The 24,498-nt window shown below is 36.3% G+C and overlaps 1 protein-coding gene across 2 annotated transcripts in view; it reads right to left on the bottom strand.

The window, feature by feature from the left end:
- The window catches only part of Cert1 (ceramide transporter 1), a 79,019-nt gene that overhangs the window by 28,038 nt on the left and 26,483 nt on the right, over positions 1 to 24,498 (bottom strand). For both annotated transcript variants that reach the window (XM_048368284.1, XM_048368285.1), the window contains exons 3-7: positions 23,958 to 24,074; positions 11,403 to 11,510; positions 9,449 to 9,587; positions 6,576 to 6,659; positions 2,998 to 3,155 (exon numbers count right to left, since the gene is read on the bottom strand). In XM_048368284.1, coding sequence (XP_048224241.1) covers positions 2,998 to 3,155; positions 6,576 to 6,659; positions 9,449 to 9,587; positions 11,403 to 11,510; positions 23,958 to 24,074 — 606 coding nt within the window. The remainder of the gene's footprint in view (positions 1 to 2,997; positions 3,156 to 6,575; positions 6,660 to 9,448; positions 9,588 to 11,402; positions 11,511 to 23,957; positions 24,075 to 24,498) is intronic.

Here is a 24,498-nt window from a genome sequence, read left to right as displayed (position 1 = left end):
TGAAACTACTTATTAACATCTATTATTATTATTATTTTTTCTGGCCAGTTCTGGGGCTTGAACTCAGGGCCTGAGCACTGTCTCTGGTTTCTTTTTGCTCAAGGCTAGCACTCTGCCACTTGAGCCACAGCGCCACTTTTGGCTTTTCCTGTCTATGTGGTGCTGAGGAATCAAACCCAAGGCTTCATGTATGCTAGGCAAGCACTCTACCACTAGGCTACATTCCCAGCTCCTAGGAACATAATTTAAAAATAAACTAAAACAAATAGGCGGGGCTGGGGATATGGCCTAGTGGCAAGAGCGCTTGCCTTGTGTACTTGAAGCCCTGGGTTCGATTCCCCAGCACCACATATACAGAAAATGGCCAGAAGTGGCGCTGTGGCTCAAGTGGCAGAGTGCTAGCCTTGAGCAAAGAGAAGCCAGGGACAGTCCAAGGCCCAGGACTGGCAAAAAAACAAACAAACAAACAAAAAAAACAAATAGGCGGAATGTGAATGTGAAAAAGAAATTCTAGGAAAGACAAATTTCTCATACTTTGTCATTAGTGGCTATAAGAAAGAGCTAAAAGAGATTCTACAATAACCTCCTACAGCTAGGTTCTTTTAACAAGGGTTAAAAGATACAAAGTAAAGACTTGAAATTAACAAGGCTAACCCAACAGTAAACTTAGTGCCACAACAAATTGGAATAATAGGCCAAAGTTGATAAAGAATCAATAGTATATTTAAGTGTGGTAAGCTTCACTGTATGTACTTTAATTTAAAAACAGAATAAAACAAAAATGTTTTATTTTCCAGTCCTGGAGCTTGAGCTCAGGGCCTGAGCACTGTCTCTAGCTTCTTTTTGCTCAAAGGTAGCATTCTACCACTTGAGCTACTGTGCCACTTCTGTTTTTTTCTATGTAAGTAGTGCTGAGGAGTTGAACCCAGGGCTTCATGTATACGAGGCCGGTACTCTACCACTAGGCCATATTCCCGGCCTCCCAAAATGCATTTTAAAACAACAATAGTAAAACAGACATAGAGGAAGGAGGAAAACATAAAATTACACAGTTCTGAACTTTATTAATACTGGTAACTAAAATTGTCTAAATTTACTTTTTTTCTTGGACAAAACTATCTGAAAATTATACTTCTATCGAAGAGATTTTTATTATAGGTAACCATAAAAATTGTTGCCTCGACTGTCAGTAGGAATATTTGAACTGATATCATACACTTACATAAAATAAATTAAGCAATTCTACTAAATAGCTTGTAATGCCATTTATTTAACTATTTTTCCTAGATTTTAAGATCCTGGGAGAACTATTTTCTACTTAGTAAAATATCCTCATTCTTAGCTTACAGGAGGCATAGAAATACATTAGAAAAAAAGCAGTATCAATGAAACAATATTATCACTGTACCTTATTTCTCAGTTCTACTAATTACACAAAGGACATATTTATTAATATACAGCTTATATGTTAAGGGGTTTTCTAGTCTTTCTAGAGTGTGTATACACACATTAAAGAAGATTAGATAAGGATGAATGGATGTGGTTCTTTGGTAAAGCATTTGTCTTGGCTGGCATTTGTCTTGTCTGATTTTCACCTCTCAAGCAACTGAGATTACAGGACTGAACTACCATGACTAGCCCTGTAGTTTCATTTTCTTTTTTCTTTTTGCCAGTCCTGGGGCTTGAACTCAGGGCCTGAGCACTGTCCCTGCTTCTTTTTGCTCAAGGCTAGCACTCTACCACTTGAGCCACAGCGCCACTTCCGGCTTTTTCTATACATATGGTGCTGAGGAATCAAACCCAGGGCTTCATGTATAAGAGGCAAGCACTTTACCACTAGGCCATATTCCCAGCCCTACAGTTTCATTTTCTATACTTTCAGTTATTCATAGTCAACAGGAAGGGTAAGTACAGTAAGATTTGGAGAGAGAGAAATATATCTACTTATACAATGTCATTACAGTATATTATAATCACTCTATTACCACTGGTTATTATTAATTTCTTACTATACCTAATTTATAAATTAAATTTTGTCATAGGTATGAATGTATATGAAAAAAATGTATAGCATAATAGGGTTTGGCACTGCAATTTGGGGCATCACTGCGGATCTTGGAACATATATGCTTGGGGAGTAAAGGGGAATATTTTGCTAATTAATACATTTATTCTCATCTGTACTTGAGAATTCTGAACAGCTCTCTTCTTAAGCATCTTTTTAAATGTACAATATATTCAAATCCTGTGACCAATGTGCCATTATTGCTTTATTGTCCTGAGACCTCCAGACATTGTGAGCAAAATAACTGATATTTAGACAGTCTGATATCTAGATGACATATCAATAGGGAAAATTTTCTGTTACTTAACACCTTTGGACAAATAAGCGAATGGCTCAGTTCACTCTTCCATGATGTTGAACTAGAACTAAATTTTCTCAGTTACATCTCAATTTTTTACTAAGTTGAATTATCAACAGAAATTTCTAAGCAAATCCAATGAGCCATTTTGTATACTAAAAGCTGTTGGTTCATACTGCAATGTTATTATCAGTGCTAATTAAGCCAAGGTGGGAAATGGGAACAAAGGGTAAATATTCAAACAATCTTTGCTACATGATATCACAATGAGCATGGAAAAACATATGGCTATGAAGTGTAAGTAAATGTTTAACTTTATATCCTGGTGTTAAAAGTTCATGTAACTTAAATACAATTTCATATATCAAAAAGTTAAGTTATGCTAAATGGTGATCCATTATTATCACAGCATTTTTAATAAAGTATAATCAAGAAAGTATATAATAATGAACAAATCCCTGATGAATCTTACTAGGAAAATAAGTTTAAGATTCCCATAAAGTATCAGAAAAGTACTACCACCTGTTATTCTATTAACCCAATAGACTCTTCCTTAAGAACTTGATTCAGATTTAATGTCCAGCAAACACATGCAACTTAAAATCTGTTTTTTAAAAAGAAAAACTAGTCTTACCTTATCCAATCTCTTTTGCCAGCTGTCCTCACGTTTTACCATTAACTCAATACAATGAGAAAGTGTAGCAAGAATTCCAGCAGTAGTTGCTTTAAAAGTTATAGCTTCCCCTTTAAAGTCTATACCATTAATTCCTTTTGGTGTTACATGTGGAAATACTGAAAAAGAAAGTTATTCACTGAAAAATCTTTCAAATGAAGAGCAATTCTCTATCACAATTTACAATAAAATTATTTATAAAACTAGCACATCAGAACAGACTTTTGGATTGTAATTTTCCTTCCGTCCATGGACTAACATTAAATAATGTCCTATCTACATCCCACGAATAAAAGCTTTATGGCAGCAGACATACTTTCAAGTCCTTTTGCCTAGATTCTACTTCCTGCAATTTATTTGTTGTGCTACACCCATGTGAATCAAGTGGTAGGAGGAGGGATTCTTAAATAATACCATTTGGACAGCTTACAGCAAGACCTAACTATGGCAAAAGTTACATTTTAAGAAATATGTAATTTTAAAAATGAGGATAAATGTAGAATGCAAGATGGTGACATAAATATAAACACTCAAATTTAAGTACATGACCACTGAACACATTAAATAGCTTTTATGTTTACATTTTATAATTTAAAGTCATGGTTAGTCTTTTAATGAAAGATCTTAAAACTCACAAAAGAGAACCACCTGATTCTATACCTAGTAAAAAGAAACAAAAGAGGACAATTTTATTCTACAACTAGTAAAAAACTCACCCACCCCAATAAAGTCACTACAAATGAAATAGTGACTTTTGCTTTAAAAAGAGAACCATCAAGTTATGACAATGAAAAGTTCAATCTGTAAAAAAATAAAGATAAACCTGTACTTCACAAAACTTCCGATTTTTGTTCGTAGGTGGTTAAAGGAATGAAGGCATAAGCCAAACTTGGGGGAGGGGAATCTTTGCATGGTTTTAAAACTCTTTCAAAAGTACTAGCACTTAAAAACTAAATCAATGGACTTGTGAGGAAGATTAAAAAAAACTGCTGGTAACAAGCCAGAGAACTGGAATCCTCTTCATTAAATGTCTTGCACACTGTTTTGAATAGTAAGCAATCTAAGGAAATCTTGCAGTTTCTATGTGAGGAGCTTTAAAATTTCCTCAAATGCAGTACTGCAAATGACTGTATATGTAGCAGGCTGATGACATTCTACTGAACATACACAGAATGGCTATATCAGTCATATGAGGGTCATTAATTACTTGGCTTGAGACTAATGGTCTACTTTAGATATATGACTTTCTAACAAAATAAGCCAGAGGTGGGTAAAAACTGAATTTAAGCCTGGCACTGGTGGCTCATGCTTGTAATTCTAGCGACTCAGAGACAGACCTGAGATCCTGGGTTCAGAACCTGCCCAGGCATACAAGGCTGAGAGAGATGCTTACCTCCAATTAGCCAGCAAAAAGCCAGAACTAGAAGTGTGGCTCAAGTGGCAGAGCACCAGCAATCATGACTAAAAAGGAAGCACCAGTACCAAAAGAAAAAACAAAACACACCCCATTTTAAAATATAGGGCACCAGTGGCTCATACTTATAATCCTAGCTATTGAGGAGGCTGAGATCCGAGTATCAAGGTTCAAAGCCAGCCTGGGCAGCAAAGACTATATGAGACTCTTTACCTCTGATTTACCATCATAAAGCTGGAAATAAAGCTGCTCAAAATTGGCAGTGCTAGGCTTGAGATAAAAAGCTTAGAACAGTGTCTAGGTCTTGAGTTCAAGGATGAGGATTGTGATTTATAGTCCTGATTCTTTGTTTAGATAATTAAGGTACATTTAATGCTCATTACTCACTAGGTACTGAATATTAAATTTTTTCCATTGCTATTAAATTTCTTCTTGATGGGTTTCATCAAGAGCATATTGATTTGACAAATCAATATTTACCTCCCTTATTTTATATGATCGATAACAGAAGGTCCTTATTACAAAAAAATCATGGCACCTGTAAATAGAAGGCTTCAAATGTGGATGCCTTTTGTTTTCTTATTAAAAATACTGAGTAGAATTGTCTTTTATTTCCTGTATTGATTTTATTTTGTTTTCTTGCTTTGGTCACTACCTTTCATGTCGGGGGTTTTTCTTCAAATGTCTACATATCTGAGTTTTGGTTTACATTTTAGAGTAGAAACGAGAAGCTCTATGCACTAGCAGAGCTGTGGACTTCATTAAGGGTGATCTTTGTGGTGGTATCCTCCAAACCTTTATTTACAGTTCTTTATTCTGGGACAAGTTTCCCCAGAGTTGGTGGGTACTCAAGAAATAGGGTAATATAAAGGAGCTACAGACTGTATCATTCATTATAACCTTTCATATATAGTCCTTGGCTATTAGAGTTCATACAGATATGCGGAACAAAGAGGCAAAGATCAATAAGCAGTATGTTCACTTCTACTTATCATTTTATTGATAGTATAATGAACCTATCTTTATGCTGAGTAATTCTAAATCTAGAGTGCTCCAATTCAATTACTACAGGGAATATGCTTCCTTCTCTTTTAGGAGGCAAGCACTCTTGCCACTAGGCCATGTTCCCAGTCCCTTCCTTCTCTTTTAGAAACACAAGTAGATGATCCGAGTGTATGTGAGATGGTGAATCAGACATGAGAATTATAAAAGTCTTTCATTAATTTTTTCCAATAGCCAAAGCAGTTTCAAAAAAATGTTACTCTTATAGATTTTAGTTCACATTTGTATATGATCTCAGTAAAATTAAGCATAAATTTAGGTTAGTATTTTTCACAAAGGAATTTCTTTTTTTTTTTTTTTTTTTTTTTTTGGCCAGTCCTGGGCCTTGGACTCAGGGCCTGAGCACTGTCCCTGGCTTCCTTTTTGCTCAAGGCTAGCACTCTGCCACTTGAGCCACAGCGCCACTTCTGGCCGTTTTCTGTATATGTGGTGCTGGGGAATCGAACCCAGGGCCTCATGTATACGAGGCAAGCTCTCTCGCCACTAGGCCATATCCCCAGCCCTCACAAAGGAATTTCTTAATCTTAAAAAATTTTTTAAATCCACTCTAGGTTTTTCTAAGAAAGTATGCTTCACAGTAATGATGCTGAATTTTTCCTAGATACTATAAATAGAGTAATAATATGTCACTGATGTGAAATAATCATGCTAGTCTGTGGTCTGTGAACAGTTATGCTGTGAAACCAGAGCTATTTGAACACCTTTCCTCAAGTAACACTCATTAAATACTTTTCAACACCAGTTTACTGGTGAAGAAAAATATTTTGAAAAAATAATTCGAAATACTCTAAGAAAGACAAGTTCCATAACCATGTTTCCAATCAAGAAAAAGATTTTTCAATACCAGACACTAATTTTATCAACACTTAGGAAATGTCTGGAATTTAGAATAAACTTTTGTTAGTGTATGTGGCCTATCATATGATTAAAGAATGTGTATTTTACCTACATGGCTTTTCCTAGAAGAAAGTTTAACTTGGATTCCAGAAATTCTACTGCTTTAGAAATAAAACAATTAGTTTTATTCTTCGTTATAATGTAACTTCAGAAAGCATTTACTTACACTTTTCTTTATTGCCATTGGTACTGGGTAAGAAGTCTCCATCAGAGCGTGTTGTAGGAAAGTCATCTTCGTCATCTTCCACCACTAAATAAAATATATTTAAGAACATTAGAATGAACAAAGGAGAAGCAAATCACTTATTGTTTGGTTCAACTGAGTAATAAACTCTAGCTTGTATAAATACATTTTCTGAAAACATACTGTAAAGGAAATTCACTGGAATATATGACAAATATTTGTGGAACTGTAACAATGAAATCTTGCACCACCAATTTTTAAAAAAGACTAATAAATAATAACTAAAAAGCTAGACAGGAGGCTAGAGGCATGGCTCAAGTGGTAGAGAGCTAGCTGAATAAGCAAGCTGAGGAACCAGGAGGCCTTTAAAATCTGCGTACTGGCAAAAAAAGAACAAAGAACTTCAAGTTTTCTTAACTTTTGTCTAAATTAGGTAACTTTCAGAAGTGCTGGGTATCTGACTCAAGTGGTAGGCCATCTGACTACTAAGTACAACATCCAAGTTCAAACCCTGGTACTTCCAATATATATATTAAAAACTGGACAAAACACATGAAATAATGGATATCTTTGAGAGTTGGGAAATAAATGATAGGAGCTTCATTATTGTTTCAGCCACTTGTCTTGGGGAGTTTCTAGGAGGTATAGTAAAGACAGGGAATTCTGAAGGAGCCTAGTAGACCTCTGAGATGAGGAAAGGAAGTCTAAGCAGATAAAGGCAACTAGATTTCGGAAGAACACCAGAAAGGTGAGAGAACAGAGAGAGAACAATGGAGATTAGCAGAAGGTCTCTTCTAATTATTTTGTGAGTACTGAAAGTACCTGTAAATGAGGGAACTACAGAACCTTCTGAAAAGATTGCAGAGAACAGTAAACAAAGCTGAAGTGGGAGCAGAGGAAAATAGTTGTTCCCACAGTGAAGACTGAAAAACTGGTAATTCAGAAGGAACTAAGGACTCAGTAGGAGGACTCAGCAGTAGGGAAAACAGAATTACATTCCTGGAAGTTCATGATACTTTGCTTGGTTTGCAAGTCCTGAGGAATAAACTCAGGGCCTCCATCATTCAAGGCAAGCATAATACCACTTGAATCACTCCCATAGGCCAGTTCTCATGCTATAAATGAAATGTTATAATATTACTTTGATGGTACACTGTGGTAAGTTAAATATGCCAACTATAAACCCTAAATAGTTATGAGAATAACCAGTGAGAGACAAAAGAGATAAAACTATAAAAATTGTAATTCAAAATAAGGCAGAAAAGGGGAACAAAAAATAGACGAGTTAAAAAAAGATGTAAGCCAGGTGTTAGTGGCTCGTGCCTACTCAGGAAGCTGAGAGCTTTGAGGACTGTAGTTCAAAATCTGTGTAGGCAGGAAAAGTCCATGAGATTCTTATCTCTCCAATTAACCACCTAAGATTTGGAAGTGGAGCTGTGGCTCCAAGTGTTACAGCACTAACCTTGAGCACAAAAGCTCAGAGACAGCACCCAGGTCCTGACTTCATGCCATGACTGACCAAAAAACCCACAACCCCCCCCCAAAAAAAACCCCCAACCTAATAATAATAAACTGATATTAAAGCTATTTTGTAATACTGAGAAATAAAACTATGCCAAAGTTATACTAAGAATGACTTTAGTGCTAGCAGATAACTACTAAGAGTTTATTTCTGCCTTCACAGTAAAAAGAAAAATAGAAAAACTTATGCTGACATCAGTACTATTTTTAGCACTAACAAAGGGAAAGTAAAATGAAAGAGAAATTAATATAGTTAAAAAATAAGTGAAGACATTACTCTTTCTCTTTAAAACAAAACTCAGTCAGCAACTGGGTGTGGTGGCTTAAGTCTGTAATCCTAGCTATTAGGGGAGTGAAGATCAGGGTATCAAAATCATAAAAGCTCATTAAACCGTATCTTAACCAATGGCTGGGATTAGTGGTGTGAGTTTGTCATCTTAAAGCTACAATGGCTGGTGCAATGGCACACACCTGTTACTCAGCAACAAAAGAAAGCACAAATAGGAAGATCTCAGTCTAGACCTGTAGAGGGCTTAAAGTGAGACCCTATATGGAAACTAAAACAAAAAAGAGGCTGGAGGTATGGCTCAAGTAGTAGAGCACCTGCTTAGCAAGTGAGAGGCACTAAGTTCAAACGCTAGCACCACTACAAGTACATATAACTTCAGTATTAGCTGCTGCTTCTAGGAGAAAAAAGGCAGGAGAGAGAGTTAAAAGGCAAAAACTGAGTGAAAAAAAGAGGATTAAGAGAAAGAGATCAAATGATTCCAGATCTGAAAGATGTAAGAAATATACTTATATTAGACATAATAATGTGAAATGCTATGCATTACCAAGATAACAGAATAAGGAATATCATTTCAACGTCTCCAATTGCCTTGGTATGGATGGTGAAAAATGAATTAATGTGCATTATTAAAGTACTCAAGTCACAGGGCACCAGTGGCTCATACCTGTAATCCTAGCTACTCAAGAGGCTGAGATCTGAGGATCACTTGTTTAGCTATTTGAAGCAGGCATGGTCAAGAAAGTTCATGAGACTCTTATATCCCATTAAATACACATATACACACAAACAAGTGAAGCTAGGGCTCAAGTGGTATACTGCCTGCCTTGAGAGAAAAAGCTACGGGACAGTGCTCAGCCCTTGCGTTCAAGCTCCAGTATTGGCATTAAAAAAAAAAAAAGTACTCAAGTTATATGGACACTTAAATCTGGGAGTTTGTAGTACAGTGACTATTATTTCCTTTATTACATAAAGAAGTTACCCTTAAATCAAGGGGATTTACATCATTCATTCTCCAAGTAAAAACAGTGGCAATAGCCTAATTAACCTTTATCTCTTTGAAGTTCATCCTTGGAGACAGCATCAGCACAGGCATCAAAGTACTTCTGGAGAGTATCAACTTGTCTACATAGGATGTCTCTAAAGGTTTCCATTTCAGCCAATTTTTCACGTAAACTGTGGCCTTTCTGCAAAATACAAAAAGGCAGGGGATATATAATTCAAATGAAACAAAAACTGACTTTATTTGGTTCTATTATTGTATTTGATCATCTTGTAAGGATGCTATCTTATTGAGGGAATGCGAAAGAGCGGTCAAGTTCACAGTAATACTCCTAGGAACAGGCTTGAAACTGACTTAATCTAGAGCCTTGATACTAATAAACCTGTAGGAAATAAGAAATAATGTCTGCTAACATAATTTTTTTTTTGGCCAGTCCTGGGCCTTGGACTCAGGGCCTGAGCACTATCCCTGGCTTCTTTTTGCTCAAGGCTAGCAGTCTGCCACTTGAGTCACAGCGCCACTTCTGGCCATTTTCTGTATATGTGGTGCTGGGGAATCGAACCCAGGGCTTCAAGTATACGAGACAAGCTTTCTTGCCACTAGGCCATATCCCCAGCCCGCTAACATAATGTTTAACCTTTCAAAGTAGAAGGATTTGTAAGGAAAAACTATGCCAGACTTTGAAATGAGCAAATCTATTAATGGGTACACTTTCAAACATAGAAAACCCAGAAAGGAAGATCTTATCTCACATAAAAGTTTTTTACTTCATTGCATGTGAACTATTTTACAATCTTTTAGTAGAAAATTTAAGGTATTGCTATGCAGCCCGGATTGGTCTTCAAATTGGGCTATTCCTATTTCTAAATACTGCTCCTAAATACTGGGATTACAGGTCTGTACCATTATTAAACTTGACCTGTATGGTGTTTTTTGTTTGTCTTTTGCTTCTTTGTGGCACTAGGTTTGAATCAAGGTCTTGTGCTTGTTAGACAGGTGCTCTACAATTTAGGCCACATCTCCAAGCCTTTTTGCTTTAGTCATTTTTTTTTTTAGTAGAGTCTTACTTTTCATTGTGGCTAGTCTGAATTATAATCCTATTTGTACTTTCTGCCTGGCTTAGATAACATTCATGTGCCACTGCTTAGTGTATTTTTATGTTGTTTAAGCTGGGGATCCCTTGTAAACATTTTTCTTAGGCTAGCTTTAAACCACCTCTCTTCAGAGCTCTAAATCCTGTGTAGCTAGGACTATAAGTGTGAGCCATTATGCCCAGCTGATAGGTATTTCTTGTCCACAGAGACGCAAATAAACTTTGTCTTTCTTATGCAGAGGCATTTACCTATGGGTCAGTTTGAATCAGCAGGTTCATTTCAGTTTAATTTAGATTCTGCTTAAACTAATGAATGAAATAATCTCAGATGTGTTCAATATACATGTCTATATCTATACCTATATATATTTTGTTGTTGTTTGTTTGGTCATGGGGCTTCAACTGAGGGCCTGGGTGCTGTCCCTGAGCTTTTGTGCTAAAGGCTAGCACTCTCCTACTTGGAGCCACAGGATCAATTCCAGTTTTCAGGTGTTTAACTGGAGGAAAAGAGTCTCACTGACTTTCCTGCCTGGGCTGGCTTCAAATTGCAATCCTCAGATCTTAGCCCCTGAGTAGTCAGGATTACAGACATGAGCCATCAATAGTCAGCTCATTTTATATCTGTGTAGTTGTGATTTTACTCTTACAAAGTATTCTATGACACTACCAAATAAATTGAATTTAGAAAAGTTATTTCAAAAACCTATCAAGTTATGTTCACAATACCCAATACGAAGTTCAAATAATGTTGCCTTAACATAAAGCATTCAAGGGCTGCTGTGGCTCAAGTGGTAGAGCACTAGCCTTGAGCACAAAGAAGCTCAGCAGTAGTGTCCAGGCCCTGAGTTCAAAGCCCTATAACTGACAAAATAAAAATTGGAACATAAAGCATTCATAACCACAAACCTTAAATGAAGATGTGGATGTAGCAGAATAGCCACTTGCTCCAGATACCAGTGACACCATTGAGCCATGTCGACGCAAGCTGGATTCTGATCCATATCCTGATTCAGTCTAAAAATAAAATAAAATCTACATGAAAAAAATGTAAACAAGAAATCCTTAAGAGAAAACAAACCAAAACTATTAGCAATCTGAATTCACATAAAAAAGATAATCTACTGATATCAGCAATGGCTTTCAATAAGTGTCACTTAAATTAGAAATGTTTCAGTACTTCCTATGTGCTGGGCTAGTAGGCTAAAGGAGTGTTCAATAATAGGAAAATGACCCAATATAGCTAGATGCAGAGACAGCGATTAGAACAATGGTTACCAGAGGCTAGGGAGGAAGAATAATTTAGTGGGTATAGAGTTTGAACTAGGGGAAGATGAAAAACTCTTGAAGACACAGGGTAATTGATGCTTGAACAGCAGCATTAATGTTCTTAATGGTACAGAATATTTGAAAGTGGTTACAATGGTAAATTTTTACAACTTTTAAAAACAGATAAAAAAGAAAAAACCCCAGTGAATGGCAGTATTATCTCCATTATAGAAAAGTATAAACCACTGAAATAGCTTGCTCAAAATTAGAGAAAAGGCTGATGGCAGTAAACATTTTCTGCTGCAAAGTGCTTCTATGGGCCATTGCTAACTTTTTTCACTGTATTATATACAGCAAGACAGACCTGATTTTTAATCATCAAAATTCAGCCAAGGGCCAGTGGCTTACGCCTGTAATCCTAGCTACTCAGGAGACTGAGAATAGAGGATTGGGGCTAGAAGCCAGCCCGAGCAGGAAACTCATGAGAATCTGATCTCCAATAAACTATTCAGAAAAAGCTGCAAGTGGCTCAAGTGGTAGAGTGCTAGCCTTGAGCAAAAGAAACTAAGGGACAGCACCCAGGCCCAAAGTTCAAGCCCCAGGACAGGCAAAAAAAGAAAAACTAATAAATTAAAAAGAATGTAGTGACTATCTACCAGATGCTGGTAGCTCACTCTTGTAATAAGGAAGTTGAGATCTGAGGACCATGATTCAAAAAGCCAGCCAGGGCAGGAAAGTGAAACATCTCCAATTAAAAGCCAAAAAAGAAAAAAGAAAAAAAAAAAAAAAAAACAACGGGCTGGGAATATGGCCTAGTGGCAAGAATGCTTGCCTCTTATACATGAAGCCCTGGGTTCGATGCCCCAGCCCCACACATAAAGAAAATGGCCAGAAGTGGTGCTATGGCTGAGTGGCAGAGTGCTAGCCTTGAACAAAAAGAAGCCAGGGACCACAGTGCTCAGGCCGAGTCCAAGGCCCAGGACAGGCAAAAAAAACAAAAACAAAGAAACAAGAAAAAACAAATGAACAATAGCCAAACCAAACGAAAAACAAACTCAAATGCCAGAAGTGGGGCTATAGATTAGGTGGTAGAGTATAGAGTACTAGTCTTGAGCACAAAGTTCAGGGACAGCATTCAGGCCCTGAGTTCAAGCCCCATGGCCTGCAAAAAAAACCCCACAAAAAACAAAACAAAACAAAAAACAACCCCTCCCACAAACTTCTGTATCAGAAAGAAAATAAAAGATTTCAGAAATTACTCAAAAAGCTCAGACATTTATATAATTCTTTTCTAAACAGAAATTAATCTGAATTGTCTACACTTTAGTTTTTATTTTATAATATTAAAAACAGATACTGAACACTTTCCTTAAAATTTTTTTTGAAATCTGAGCTGGTAGCTCCTGCCTATAATCCTAGTTACTCAAGAGGCTGAGGTCTGAGGATCATGGTTTGAATCCAGCCTGGAGCTGCAAAGTCTTTGAGACTTGTCTTTAAATAATCACCAAACAGCTACAAGTGGAGCTGTGTGGTTCATGGAGGCAGAGCTCTAGCATTGAGGGGGGGGGGGGGAAGCTCACAGAAGGCACCTAGGACACCGGAGTTCAAGCTCCAAGATCAGCAAACAAACAAATAAAGCCAAGGAGCTTTAAGAATATATTTTACAAAATGGGTTTCTCATATTTGTGCGTATGTAAATATATTTATACTTATATGTAGATATATAAGTATATTTATATGCTTATTTATGTAATACATTTCTATGTATATATTTACATATACACATACATATGAATAAAATGTATAGTGTACTTCAATCATATTATCTCCCATCACCCTCATTCTCCTCTCATCGCCTGCTGATCCTCTGTATGTTCATGTCGTTTTGTTTGTTTCTAGTAGATTCTGCATATGATAGAAAAATGTGTTGTCTTTCTGAGTCTATTTCACTTATCAGGATGATCTCTACTTTTTCTCAGAACCATAATTTTATTCTTTACAGTTAAATAATACTCTAGTGTATATATACCTCAATCTCTTTTTCCATTATTCACTTGTTGCACATTTAAACTGATTCTGTAAGTTGGTTATTGCAAATTTTTTGTAACAAACACAGATATGCAGCTATCTATTGTATTCTGATTTTTACTCCTAGGAATAGGATCATGAAAAATCTCCATACTGATTTCTATAGTAGCTGTACTAGTATGCATTTATACAAACAATATCTAAGGGTTTCTTTCTTAGTATCGTCCCCAAGCATTTGTTGTTTAAAATGTCAATCGTTTGTTGTTGTTTTTTAATCAGTTGTAGGCCTTGAAATCAGGGCCTGAGTGCTGTCCCTGAGCTCTTTTGCTCAAGGCTTGTGTTCTACCACTTTGAGCCACTATGCCACCTCCCAGTTTTTTGGTGGTTAATTAGATAAGGGTCTCATGGGCTTTCCTGACCAGCCTGGCTTGGAACTTTGATCCTCAGATCTCAGCCTCCAGAGTAGCTAGGATTACAGTGGCTTAAAATGTCAAGTTTTACATTTGAGAGTTTGTTTGGAGGTTCTAGCAGGGGAGCGCAGCTACTCGTATACCCTTGACCAAAGACCGGTCCTCCTCTATCGGGGATGGACGTCCTCTTGGACCGAGCACGCAGCTTCAGAAGGGACACACATGGGGCGGTGAGGGAGGAAGGGACACCCGCCTAGCCAGCCAGATCAGCCAAATCAACCCTGGTGATCAATGGGGTGACAGATGTCGCAGCCAGATCACCCCCAGATCCAAGTTTTACATTTGAATCAGAATAAATCTCCTTTCTCTATATATCAACAACACTAAACAGAGCATCTTTTTAAAGGTCTCAGAATAAAATGCAAACAATAAAATACTTCTTTAGGGGGCTGGAAATAATGGCCTAGTGGTAGAGTGCTTGTTTCTCAAGCATGAAGCCCTGGGTTCAATTCCTCAGCACCACATACATAGAAAAAGCCAGAAGTGGCGCTGTGGCTCAAGTGGTAGAGTGCTAGCCTTGAGCAAAAAGAAACCAGGGACAGTGCTCAGGCCCTGAGTTCAAGCCCCAGGACTGGCAAAAAAAAAAAAGAAAAAGTAGATTTCTTTGGTACTTCTTTTATCCTTTTCTATTTCTTCAAGTTCCACTATTTCAAAACAGGTAATATGTTCTTAAAATATGATAAAACAAAAGACGCCATTTTGAACAATATTGATGTTAAAGTAGTACACAATAGACATAAGTTCATTATTACAGTGTTTCTAATTCTAATGAAGTTTCATCTAAGTAAATTCCATGTTCAATTACAGAAATCAATGTAAGGAAAAAGAAAACAGCATATTTCTGGATATCAATTCTTTTGGTAACCAATGAAGAGTCATCACTACTAAAAAAAACATAATAAAAATAAACAGCAGGCACATAATAAAAATGAAACAGCAGTCACATTACATTAAATAGCTCATATTGCCCTGATATATATATATATATATATATATATATAAAATGCCACTCTAAATTGGCTTTCAATCAAAAAGTCAAATAATCAAAAACATAAAAAAACACTTTCTCTTAAGGTTGAAATTTTCTAAAGACATTATCAAACTATTTTGAAAAGTGCCAATGTTAAGATATTCCAAGTTGTCCAGTAACAATACTTAAAACTAGCATGTAGTGCCTCTACCACTGAGCTACATAACTCTAGCCCCCAAGACATGTTTTTTGATTCAGTCCTAAAGGTGGACTGTCACGGGGGTGGGAAGCATCTAGAGTATAAAGCCTATGAAATCATTTGGTTCATGATGGAATGAATAGACACAGGCTTCTCATTCACTGCCTATATCAGTAATTTTGTATGGGCTAGAATAATGTTACAAATATACAAAGGGCTTGTGGCAGAAAAAGCTTTCAACTCCTAGAAAGGATGGAAATAAGAATATCCTATCTTATGGTTACAACTGACATATTTTTAAAAGTGCCAGCATATAAAACTCACAACATGCTTTAAAAAACTTCTAGGTATGATTTTGGTGCTAACACTTCAAAGGCACATTGGACTTTTTCTTACGCCCTCTTTTCCACATGAAAGAAGATGAACTCATTAATAATTTTAATCATCAATCAGTATTATAAAAACACTAAATTCTACCCAAAATAAATTAACTCAAATACAGTTATCAAGAATAGTTTTCTCTTTAAAAATACCTTAAGATTCCTCATATAAACTGCTTTGCAAAAGAGCACTTTCTACAACTTATCAGTGATGTAAAGCAGTGTTTCTGAACATGCTCACAGAGACATAAAAAGTCATTTCGGTTCAATGAAACACACACTGAAATATCCTACTTAGGACAAAGTTGACTTGCAAATACCATAGTAATCAGATAGAACCTTTTTTATACTAACATACTCCTTTTCGTTTTTAAAAAAATCTTTTGGCCACTAGAGGGAGTCAGAAGCATTTTTTCAAATGGTATGCTGAAAAGCTGATGAAAAGGTTATTATTGGTCAAAGTACAGCTAGCAACCTCTGTACTGCTTTACATATATTTTTATCTTGTGTACTTTGACTTTTGAAAACATTTAAGCATACTAAACAATCTAGCTCAAAGTTAAGAGTTAAATAAAGTAGTCAAAGTAGTTAAATAAAGTTAAAGAAATTGCCTAAAAATTGATATAAAAACTCCCTTAGGGCTGGGAATATGATCTAGTGGCAAGAGTGCTTGCCCCACATACATGAAGCCCTGGGTTCAATTCCCCAGCACCACATATATAGAAAATGGCCAGAAGTGGCGCTGTGGCTCAAGGGGTAGAGTGCTATCCCTGGGCAAAAAGAAACTAGGGACAGTGCTCAGGCCCTGAGGCAAAGGCCCATGACTGGCCAAAAAAACCAAAACCAAAACAAACAAAAAAAAAACTCCCTTAAAGTCATACCTGAATTAATAGCTAATATGGGAGATAAACTTAAATATTACCATTTTACACAGGCTGTTCATCAGTCCATTTATATCCTAAAAGAAGTTACATGAAATATAGGAAAAAAAGTCTTAAAATTTTAACGGTACTTGTTTTGGGGAATCGAACTCAGGGCTTCATGTATATGAGGCAAGCACTCTTGCCACTAGGCCATATTCCCAGCCCTGAATTGTTACAATCTTAATTTCATGTAAAGAGTTTTCTATTTATAAATTATCATCTGTGAGCAAGCAGTTTTACTACTTCATTTCCAAGTTAGATGCCTTTTACTGACTTTCTTATCTAACTGCTCTGGCTAGAATTTCTAGAATTATGTTGAACAGAAATAGTGGAAATGGCATCCTGACTTCAGTCTGTCACCATTAAAGGTGATGTTCATCATAGGATTTCATGTATGGGTTTCAGTCAGGTTCCTTCTAGACCTCGTTTGTTAACTAATTTCATAGTGAAGGATAAGTCAACTTTGTCAAAGGATTGTTTACACTGACCTGAACAAACTTTTTTGTACTGTTTTATTAATGTGGTATTTTTCTCATTGATATTTATGTTAAGCCATCCTTGCATTCCAGGAATATGTCTCACTTGATTGTGGTATAGAATCCTTAACATATACAGACAAATTTGGCTTGCAAGTATTTCGTTGAGGATTTTTGCATCATTTTGTTTATAAAATGTATTGATTAGTAGTTTCCTTGTGGTATCTTTTTTTTTTTGGCAAGTCCTGGGCCTTGGACTCAGGGCCTGAGCACTGTCCCTGGCTTCTTCCCGCTCAAGGCTAGCACTCTGCCACTTGAGCCACAGCGCCGCTTCTGGCCGTTTTCTGTATATGTGGTGCTGGGGAATCGAACCTAGGGCCTCGTGTATCCGAGGCAGGCACTCTTGCCACTAGGCTATATCCCCAGCCCCTCCTTGTGGTATCTTTGTTTTCCCTTAGTAATACTGTAAAGTTGCCCTTGTATAGAGTAAGGTAGGAGGGGTTCTATCCTAACCAATGTTTTAGAAAGATGTAGAAGGGCTGGTATTAGTTCTTCTTCAAATGTTTGGTAGAATTCACCAGTGAAGCCATCAGGTCCAGGACTTCTTGGCTGGGATATGTTGTGTGTATCTTGGTAATGGGGATTTAAACTCAGGGCCTCAACTTGTTTGGATAAGTTACTTACTCAGGTAGCACTCTACCACTGAAGCTGTACCTCAAGTCCTGCCTTCTACTTGTTATTTTAGAAATAGAGTCTTGGAAGACTTTTCTAACTATGGTTGGCCCCTGAGTAGCTAGGATTACAGGTGTGAGCCATTGGCACAAAGCTGGAATTTAAGAAATTTACATTGGTGATAATAAGACTTCTTCCATTTTGGGTCTGTTTTGCACTGTGTGTTAATGCATTACTTTGACTCTCATTTCCTGAATTACTATCTTTCTTGATGCTTAGGATTTTTGGTAGCAAAGTGTTTGAATTTCTTCCATATGATTTACCTTGTTCCCCTATCTGTATATTATTTCTACCCCAGTGCTGTCTTTCAACCCCAAATATCAAACACATAAAGAGTATTTACCAGACAACAAAGGCAATATAAGCCAAACGTTTCTTAACCTGTTACTAAAAAAATTTGACTTCTCTCTCCAAAAAGGATAGTTTTGGGTTTTTTTTTGTTCAGAAAAATGTCCAATATACTCAGCAACTAAAATTAGAAAACTATCACTATGTGTTAAGTGATACCACCCACAGATTACTTTTCCATTTCAAATATAGAAAAAAAGCAGAATCCCATCTGTCCCAGTGATTACCAGAAATATCACCTACTGGTTAACTGGGTTTTTCCTTATCTTTGTTCATACCTAAAGACACATTTTATAAAAAAAAATTATGAACGAACAACAGATAAATAAGCAGAAAATCTTAACAGTCCCAAATATATGGTTAAGGATTAGAAAACCTTACAAATCACATCAAATAAATAAAAAGTTGTATTTACAAGACATTATATTTGGGTAAATGCTATTGACTCTTTCCCTTAAACACAAATAAATATCCAACTAGTTGGAGCTGATCAAAAATAACCAGTTTATATTAACCTGGTATGGAACAGCAATCAGATTCTTTTATACTTTGGAAAATGCCAAGAGATTGGAGCAGCAGGAAGCTGAAGCTGAAATGAAGCAAAAAGATAGACAGAAGGTCATGACAAACTAGCAAAAACAGAAACAAACATGGGAAAATAAAAATCATGAATAAACATGTATTATAAAATAGAAGAAATAGGAGGAAGGAGTTAACTTAGATTAACTGAAGCTTGTGACAGGAGACTGGAAAGTAGCTGAGGAATTTGTTTTTTTAAATAAAAGCACTCAAAAGTATTACATATTCTGCTGGGGCTTAGGTATGTTAGGAAAAATGGAAGAAGAATATAGAGGATAAAGAAGGGAGAATATGAAGTACTAAATATGCATGTATGAAAAAAGAATAAAGAAACCTATTGAAATTGTTTTGAGAAGAGGGGGAAGATGAGATGAGGAAGGATGACAGAATGGGTCAATTTCATCAAGGGACGTTGGATGCATGTAAGAAAATATCACAATGAAATTCCCTTGTACAACCAATATATTCTAATAGAAGTTCCAACTCTCTGGCCTTTTCTATATATGTGGTACTGAGGAATTGAACCCAAGGCTTCATGTATGCGAGGTAAGCACTCCTGCCACTAGGCCATATTCCCAGCCCCAAATACTTTCGTGAAGTGAGGCAATTTTACCATTTCTATGGAACATAGGTTAGCCCTTCTTATTTGCAATCTAAAGGGCTTAATCAAAATGAATGGACCTTTAACAATAACATTTGAGTCAAGATTCACTGTACAGAACAACAGACATGTTGAATAGTAACCCCTTTGGTACAAATACTTAAAGAAAATAAAAATACCAATAAAAAAACCATGTGAGGTATTTTCAAAATTTATTTATCTAAATAGACACTATATTTTTTACTTTTAGTAAATATCACCAAATTATCTTTACTTTATCTGCACAATTTATAGCTTCCACTAGCAGTGCATGAAGGTCCTTGATAAAAAGCTTGGTATTAAGCCTTTTTGTCCCTTTTCTTCCTTTAAACTATCATAGTCCAGATTGTAAGACACTCCTTTACTCTGCCCTCTCTGCACTGGCCTCCCTGATAGCCATCAGAGGGATGCTAACATCCAGAATTCTAGATCATTCTCTCTTCAAAACCAATTCAATGATTTTAATCATACTGCAGATTAAACAAAATTCTCAATGGTGGAGATTAAGGTTGTTTAGTTTTTTAAAGAATTATTGGGTCTGGGAACGTAGCCTAGCGGTAGAGTGTTTGCCATGCATACATGAAGCCCTGGGTTCGGAAATTCCTCAGCACCACATATCTGGGTATATTAAATTAGCTGCTTGGTTAAAAGGAAGCCTAGTATGAAGCAAAAATTAGGAAAATTACAGTAAAATCAGGCAAATCCAGAAATAGCAGGGGGGAGATATTTCATTATGGCAAAGAGCAACTTGGGGGGGGGGAGTGTGAGATTAAATCCAAGGTGTAGCCAAACAGTTACCTCCAAGGACCATCAAATAGCCTGAGCAGCAGCTCAATTTTCAAGAGATCATCATTTAGGTGACACCACCATGGAAATAGTTTTTTATGGGGGGGGGGGGCGCTTTTTTATACTTAACATCATTTGATGTAAAATGTGTAATTCCTCAGGCTGAATATAAATTTTCCTTCTACAGTTATTCAGTAATGCTTCACACATAAAGTACATCTTCAGAAAGGGCAAGAACAAGCCCATAAACATTAAATTACAAGACAAATGTTTACATAGATTCTCATTACAGAAAAATCAACATCTGTAAACATTACTGTCATGAGCCCTCCTCCCTAATTGTGTCTTTTTCTATAATTCTCCATCTTCTGGATAATATCCACAATGCGGAGAAAATCAGTGTGGTCCACAACCACCAAAATTTTACAGTCTGATAGTTTTTCCCTCACAGAAATAAGGAACGCATGTTCACCACAAGTTCTATCAGAGTCAAAAAGCTTTTCAACTTTTTCAAGATGATTCTTAAATCTGCAAGTGCTAAGAAAGCCTTCCTGAGTTGTTTTTTGTGTGTGAGGAGGAGACCCAGCTGGGGGGGTTGGAATGGAACAGCTTATTTCTTCCACAGTAAGCAGAAACTGTTTAGTCAATATCACATGAATTTTAATTGTAGGAGGTTGAATATTAGAAAAATTAGGAAATACTAGCATAGCATCAATAATTAAGATTTTCATACTTCTCTGATAAACTTGTTATGCAGAAAATGCTCCAAGAAGCCCTTTAATAATACATGGTCACTTTTTTACCAGAATAATGCTCATTTAATCCAAATAATACACACACATCCACACTACACACACACACACCTTTTAGTTTACAAAGAATTTTCACAAACATTAAAGACAATTGTCTCAAGTGATAAGGAGCCCATGATTTAAGTCAACTTGTAGGATGAGAGAAGTGTTTGCTGGCCAAAGTCTAAATGCTAGCTCCTTTTATTAGCAGTGTTTAACCATGGATATGTAACTTAACCTCTCTATGCCTCAACTACCTGGTCTGTAAAAATAAGATAATCATGCTAATTTCATATGAATGTATGGATGAAACTATATTATGCAACAAAGTGATTTTTGCTACACACTGCATACTTTAATCCTCAAAATGTTCACTATCAGTACATTATGAAGCTGTTACATGGGGGAGGGGAAGGGAGAAAAGGAGAGAGGGTAGATATATACACAAAATGTATCAATATTTAGAGGATACTTACCATAATGAATATAAGGACCTTGTGAGAGGGAACAGAAATCTTCAACAACTACTTTCAGATATTAAAAGTTGCCAAAACCTACCAGGTAAACTCTATAAAAGCCCCATTCTTCCTACATAGAAAGTGCAATGAAAGCTCATGGAAGGTTGTAGCTACTGTTCCAAGTATACCATCCAATCATCCTAAGGGCAGCTAATGAACTGAAGAAGTAATTGAGAAATGAACTAAATGGGCAGGAATTATAGGAGCCCAGGCCATATGTGAAGTACAATTCGTGGCTTATTGGTCTTGGATTATTTTTTGTACCTGTGTTTGATTAGGGATGAAGGGATGGCAATATATATTGGATATTCCATCTTCCTACAGACAATTTATCATGGTCACAAAATCAGGATTAAATTTTATTGTTTGCCAGACCAGACTACTATCTAGTATGAAAAAACTAACTAATCAATACAACACATATTGCCCACTGAAGCAATCTGAAAGTAGGAAGATGAGTTCATATTGCATACATTATTGTAGGAAAACTCAGATGATACACTAATTTGTAAGAAGTGAATTTATGGAAATTGTTGTCAATCAAGGTTTACCATTGCTCAACTGTTAGGGAGAGGATAAATCAGACCCTAGTCTATGATGTCACAGACTAAGAGAGAGTATATTCGCAGATAAAGTCTTAATTTTAATTTTTATTTTTTGGTTCCAGTCCTGGGGCTTGAACTCAGGACCTAAGTGCTGTCTTTGAGCTTTTGTGCTCAAGACTAGTTGCTCCACGACTCTGAGCCACAGCACCATTTCTGACTTTTTAGTAATAAATTAGAGATAAGCGTCTAATAGACTTTCCTGCTCTGACAATTTTGAAGCCAGCTAGGGCACAGCTACTCACAAAAAGCCAGAAGTTGTACTTAGGCTCAAGTGACAAGAGCACTAGCCTTGAGCAAAATAAGCTCAAGGACAATGTCCCGGCCCAGAGTTCAAGCAAATTTCCACCTTTAAACTCCCCCTAAGTAATAATACCAAGAAAACTGAGACTTAAAAAAATGTTTTAAGCCAATATAATTCTACAGCAAAAATACAGAGAAAAAGCAATTCATACTTCAATTTTCTTTAGGCTTTATCAAAAACCAGGAAAGAAAAGCTAAAAAATGATCAACAGCAAGAAGAATGTTTATGGCACGCCTGACCTAACTAGTTTTTCTTGTTCTGTGATATACATGTACTTTGTGGCTGTTAAAAATAACTATAACAGGTGCTTTAACTACAAGTCATTGAAATCCACATGAACAAGTACAGACAAGTATGTGAACAGGTACAAAATTCTCACAGGTAACACTCAAGAACAAACAGGGGTGATTTTTGAACTTTATCTTTCATCATATCATTTAATAGCTTATAAGGTAGATTTATTAATATCATGGTTCTTTGGCCTACTTACCACTTACTAACAGAAGTCAAAAGATAAGCTTTAAACTATCAGTTTACATATTGATATCAGACTTTTAGTATATTTATCATTAGATTAGACAGTTTCATATTTACAAAGGTTAAATGATTTTCAAGTAGTCATACCATGAATTTACCAAAATCACTACAGATGACTACAAAAATATTGAGGCTTTTAAATATCAGTTTTACAATCCAATGTTATTTCGAAAATCCTTTCACCAAGATCATTTAAAATGGTTATTATAAATTGATCCTAAATAAAACAAGGTATGTTTTATGAAAAAAGATATGTAACCTCAAAGGTATGTATGTATGTGCAATTATGCATATATGCCTGTATGTATTTATTTATGTGCATGCGTGTACATGTAGGTACCAAGGCTTGAACTTAGGGTCTTGAGATTTTGCTCAGCTTGCTCGCTCACAGATGGTACTCGACTACTTGAACCATTTCTCCAACTGGACTTTTTATAGGTTGCTTGGCATGAATGAGTTCCTGGTGCCAGCAAATTTGTGTTTTAATTAACAATGAAAAGTATTAATTATCCTAATAACCTTAACAAACAAGTATTAGGAATAAAAATGTCTTAAACATTTATATTTGTATTATTTTAATAGTTACCATATAAATGACATTCAAAAAAAATTTTTTTTTGGCCTTGGGCTTGAACTCAGGGCATGGGCACTGCCCCTAAACTTCTTTTTGCTCAAGGCTAGTGCTCTACCACTTGAGCCAGAATGTCACTTCCAGCCTTTTCTGTTTATGTGGTACTGAGGAATAGAACCCAGGGCTTCATGCATGCAAGGCAAGCATTCTACCACTAAGCCACATTCCCAGCCCGACATTCAATTTTTAAGTAATATATTTTATATAAGATTGTTTGAGAAGAGATAACACTACGACTATTTCCTAGACCTCCATGAAGGGATAAATATTAGATATCTTACCTTGTGCTGTTCAATGGCATCTATCCACTGCTGTCTGTGATCTGGATCCTGAGCTCGAAGATACCAAACACTATCATTCACACTAATATCAAATCGACATTCATCAAAATCATGAGGCTGTGGGGGGAAAAGGTAGAAAATGAAAGGAAAGCTAATTATACATTTATAAATCTTATACCCTCCAACAAAAATGTAAGCATACTTATGCTTCTGGGAGACTCTTGTTACTTTTAAGTTTATCTACATAAATAACTTTCCTGAAAATTTTTCAGAGGACAGAACACATGTCAAGTTACCAAATCCAACTCTCATTCACTACTCCTACAAATGAGCTGGAATATAAACTATGAGCATCTATTGGGAAAACACAGAGATGCTATTTTTTATCTTTTTACCAGCCCTGTGGCTTGAACTCAGGCCCTAAGCACTGTCCCTGAGCTTTTTTGCTCAAGGCTAGTGCTCTACCACTTGAGCCACAGCACCACTTCTGGTTTTTTCTGTTTATGTGGTGCTGAGGAATTGAATCCAGGGCTTCATGCAT

The sequence above is a fragment of the Perognathus longimembris genome, chromosome 19 (assembly GCF_023159225.1).
Source record: "Perognathus longimembris pacificus isolate PPM17 chromosome 19, ASM2315922v1, whole genome shotgun sequence".
Lineage (NCBI taxonomy): Eukaryota > Metazoa > Chordata > Mammalia > Rodentia > Heteromyidae > Perognathus > Perognathus longimembris.
This window is presented reverse-complemented; position numbering and strand designations above follow the sequence as displayed.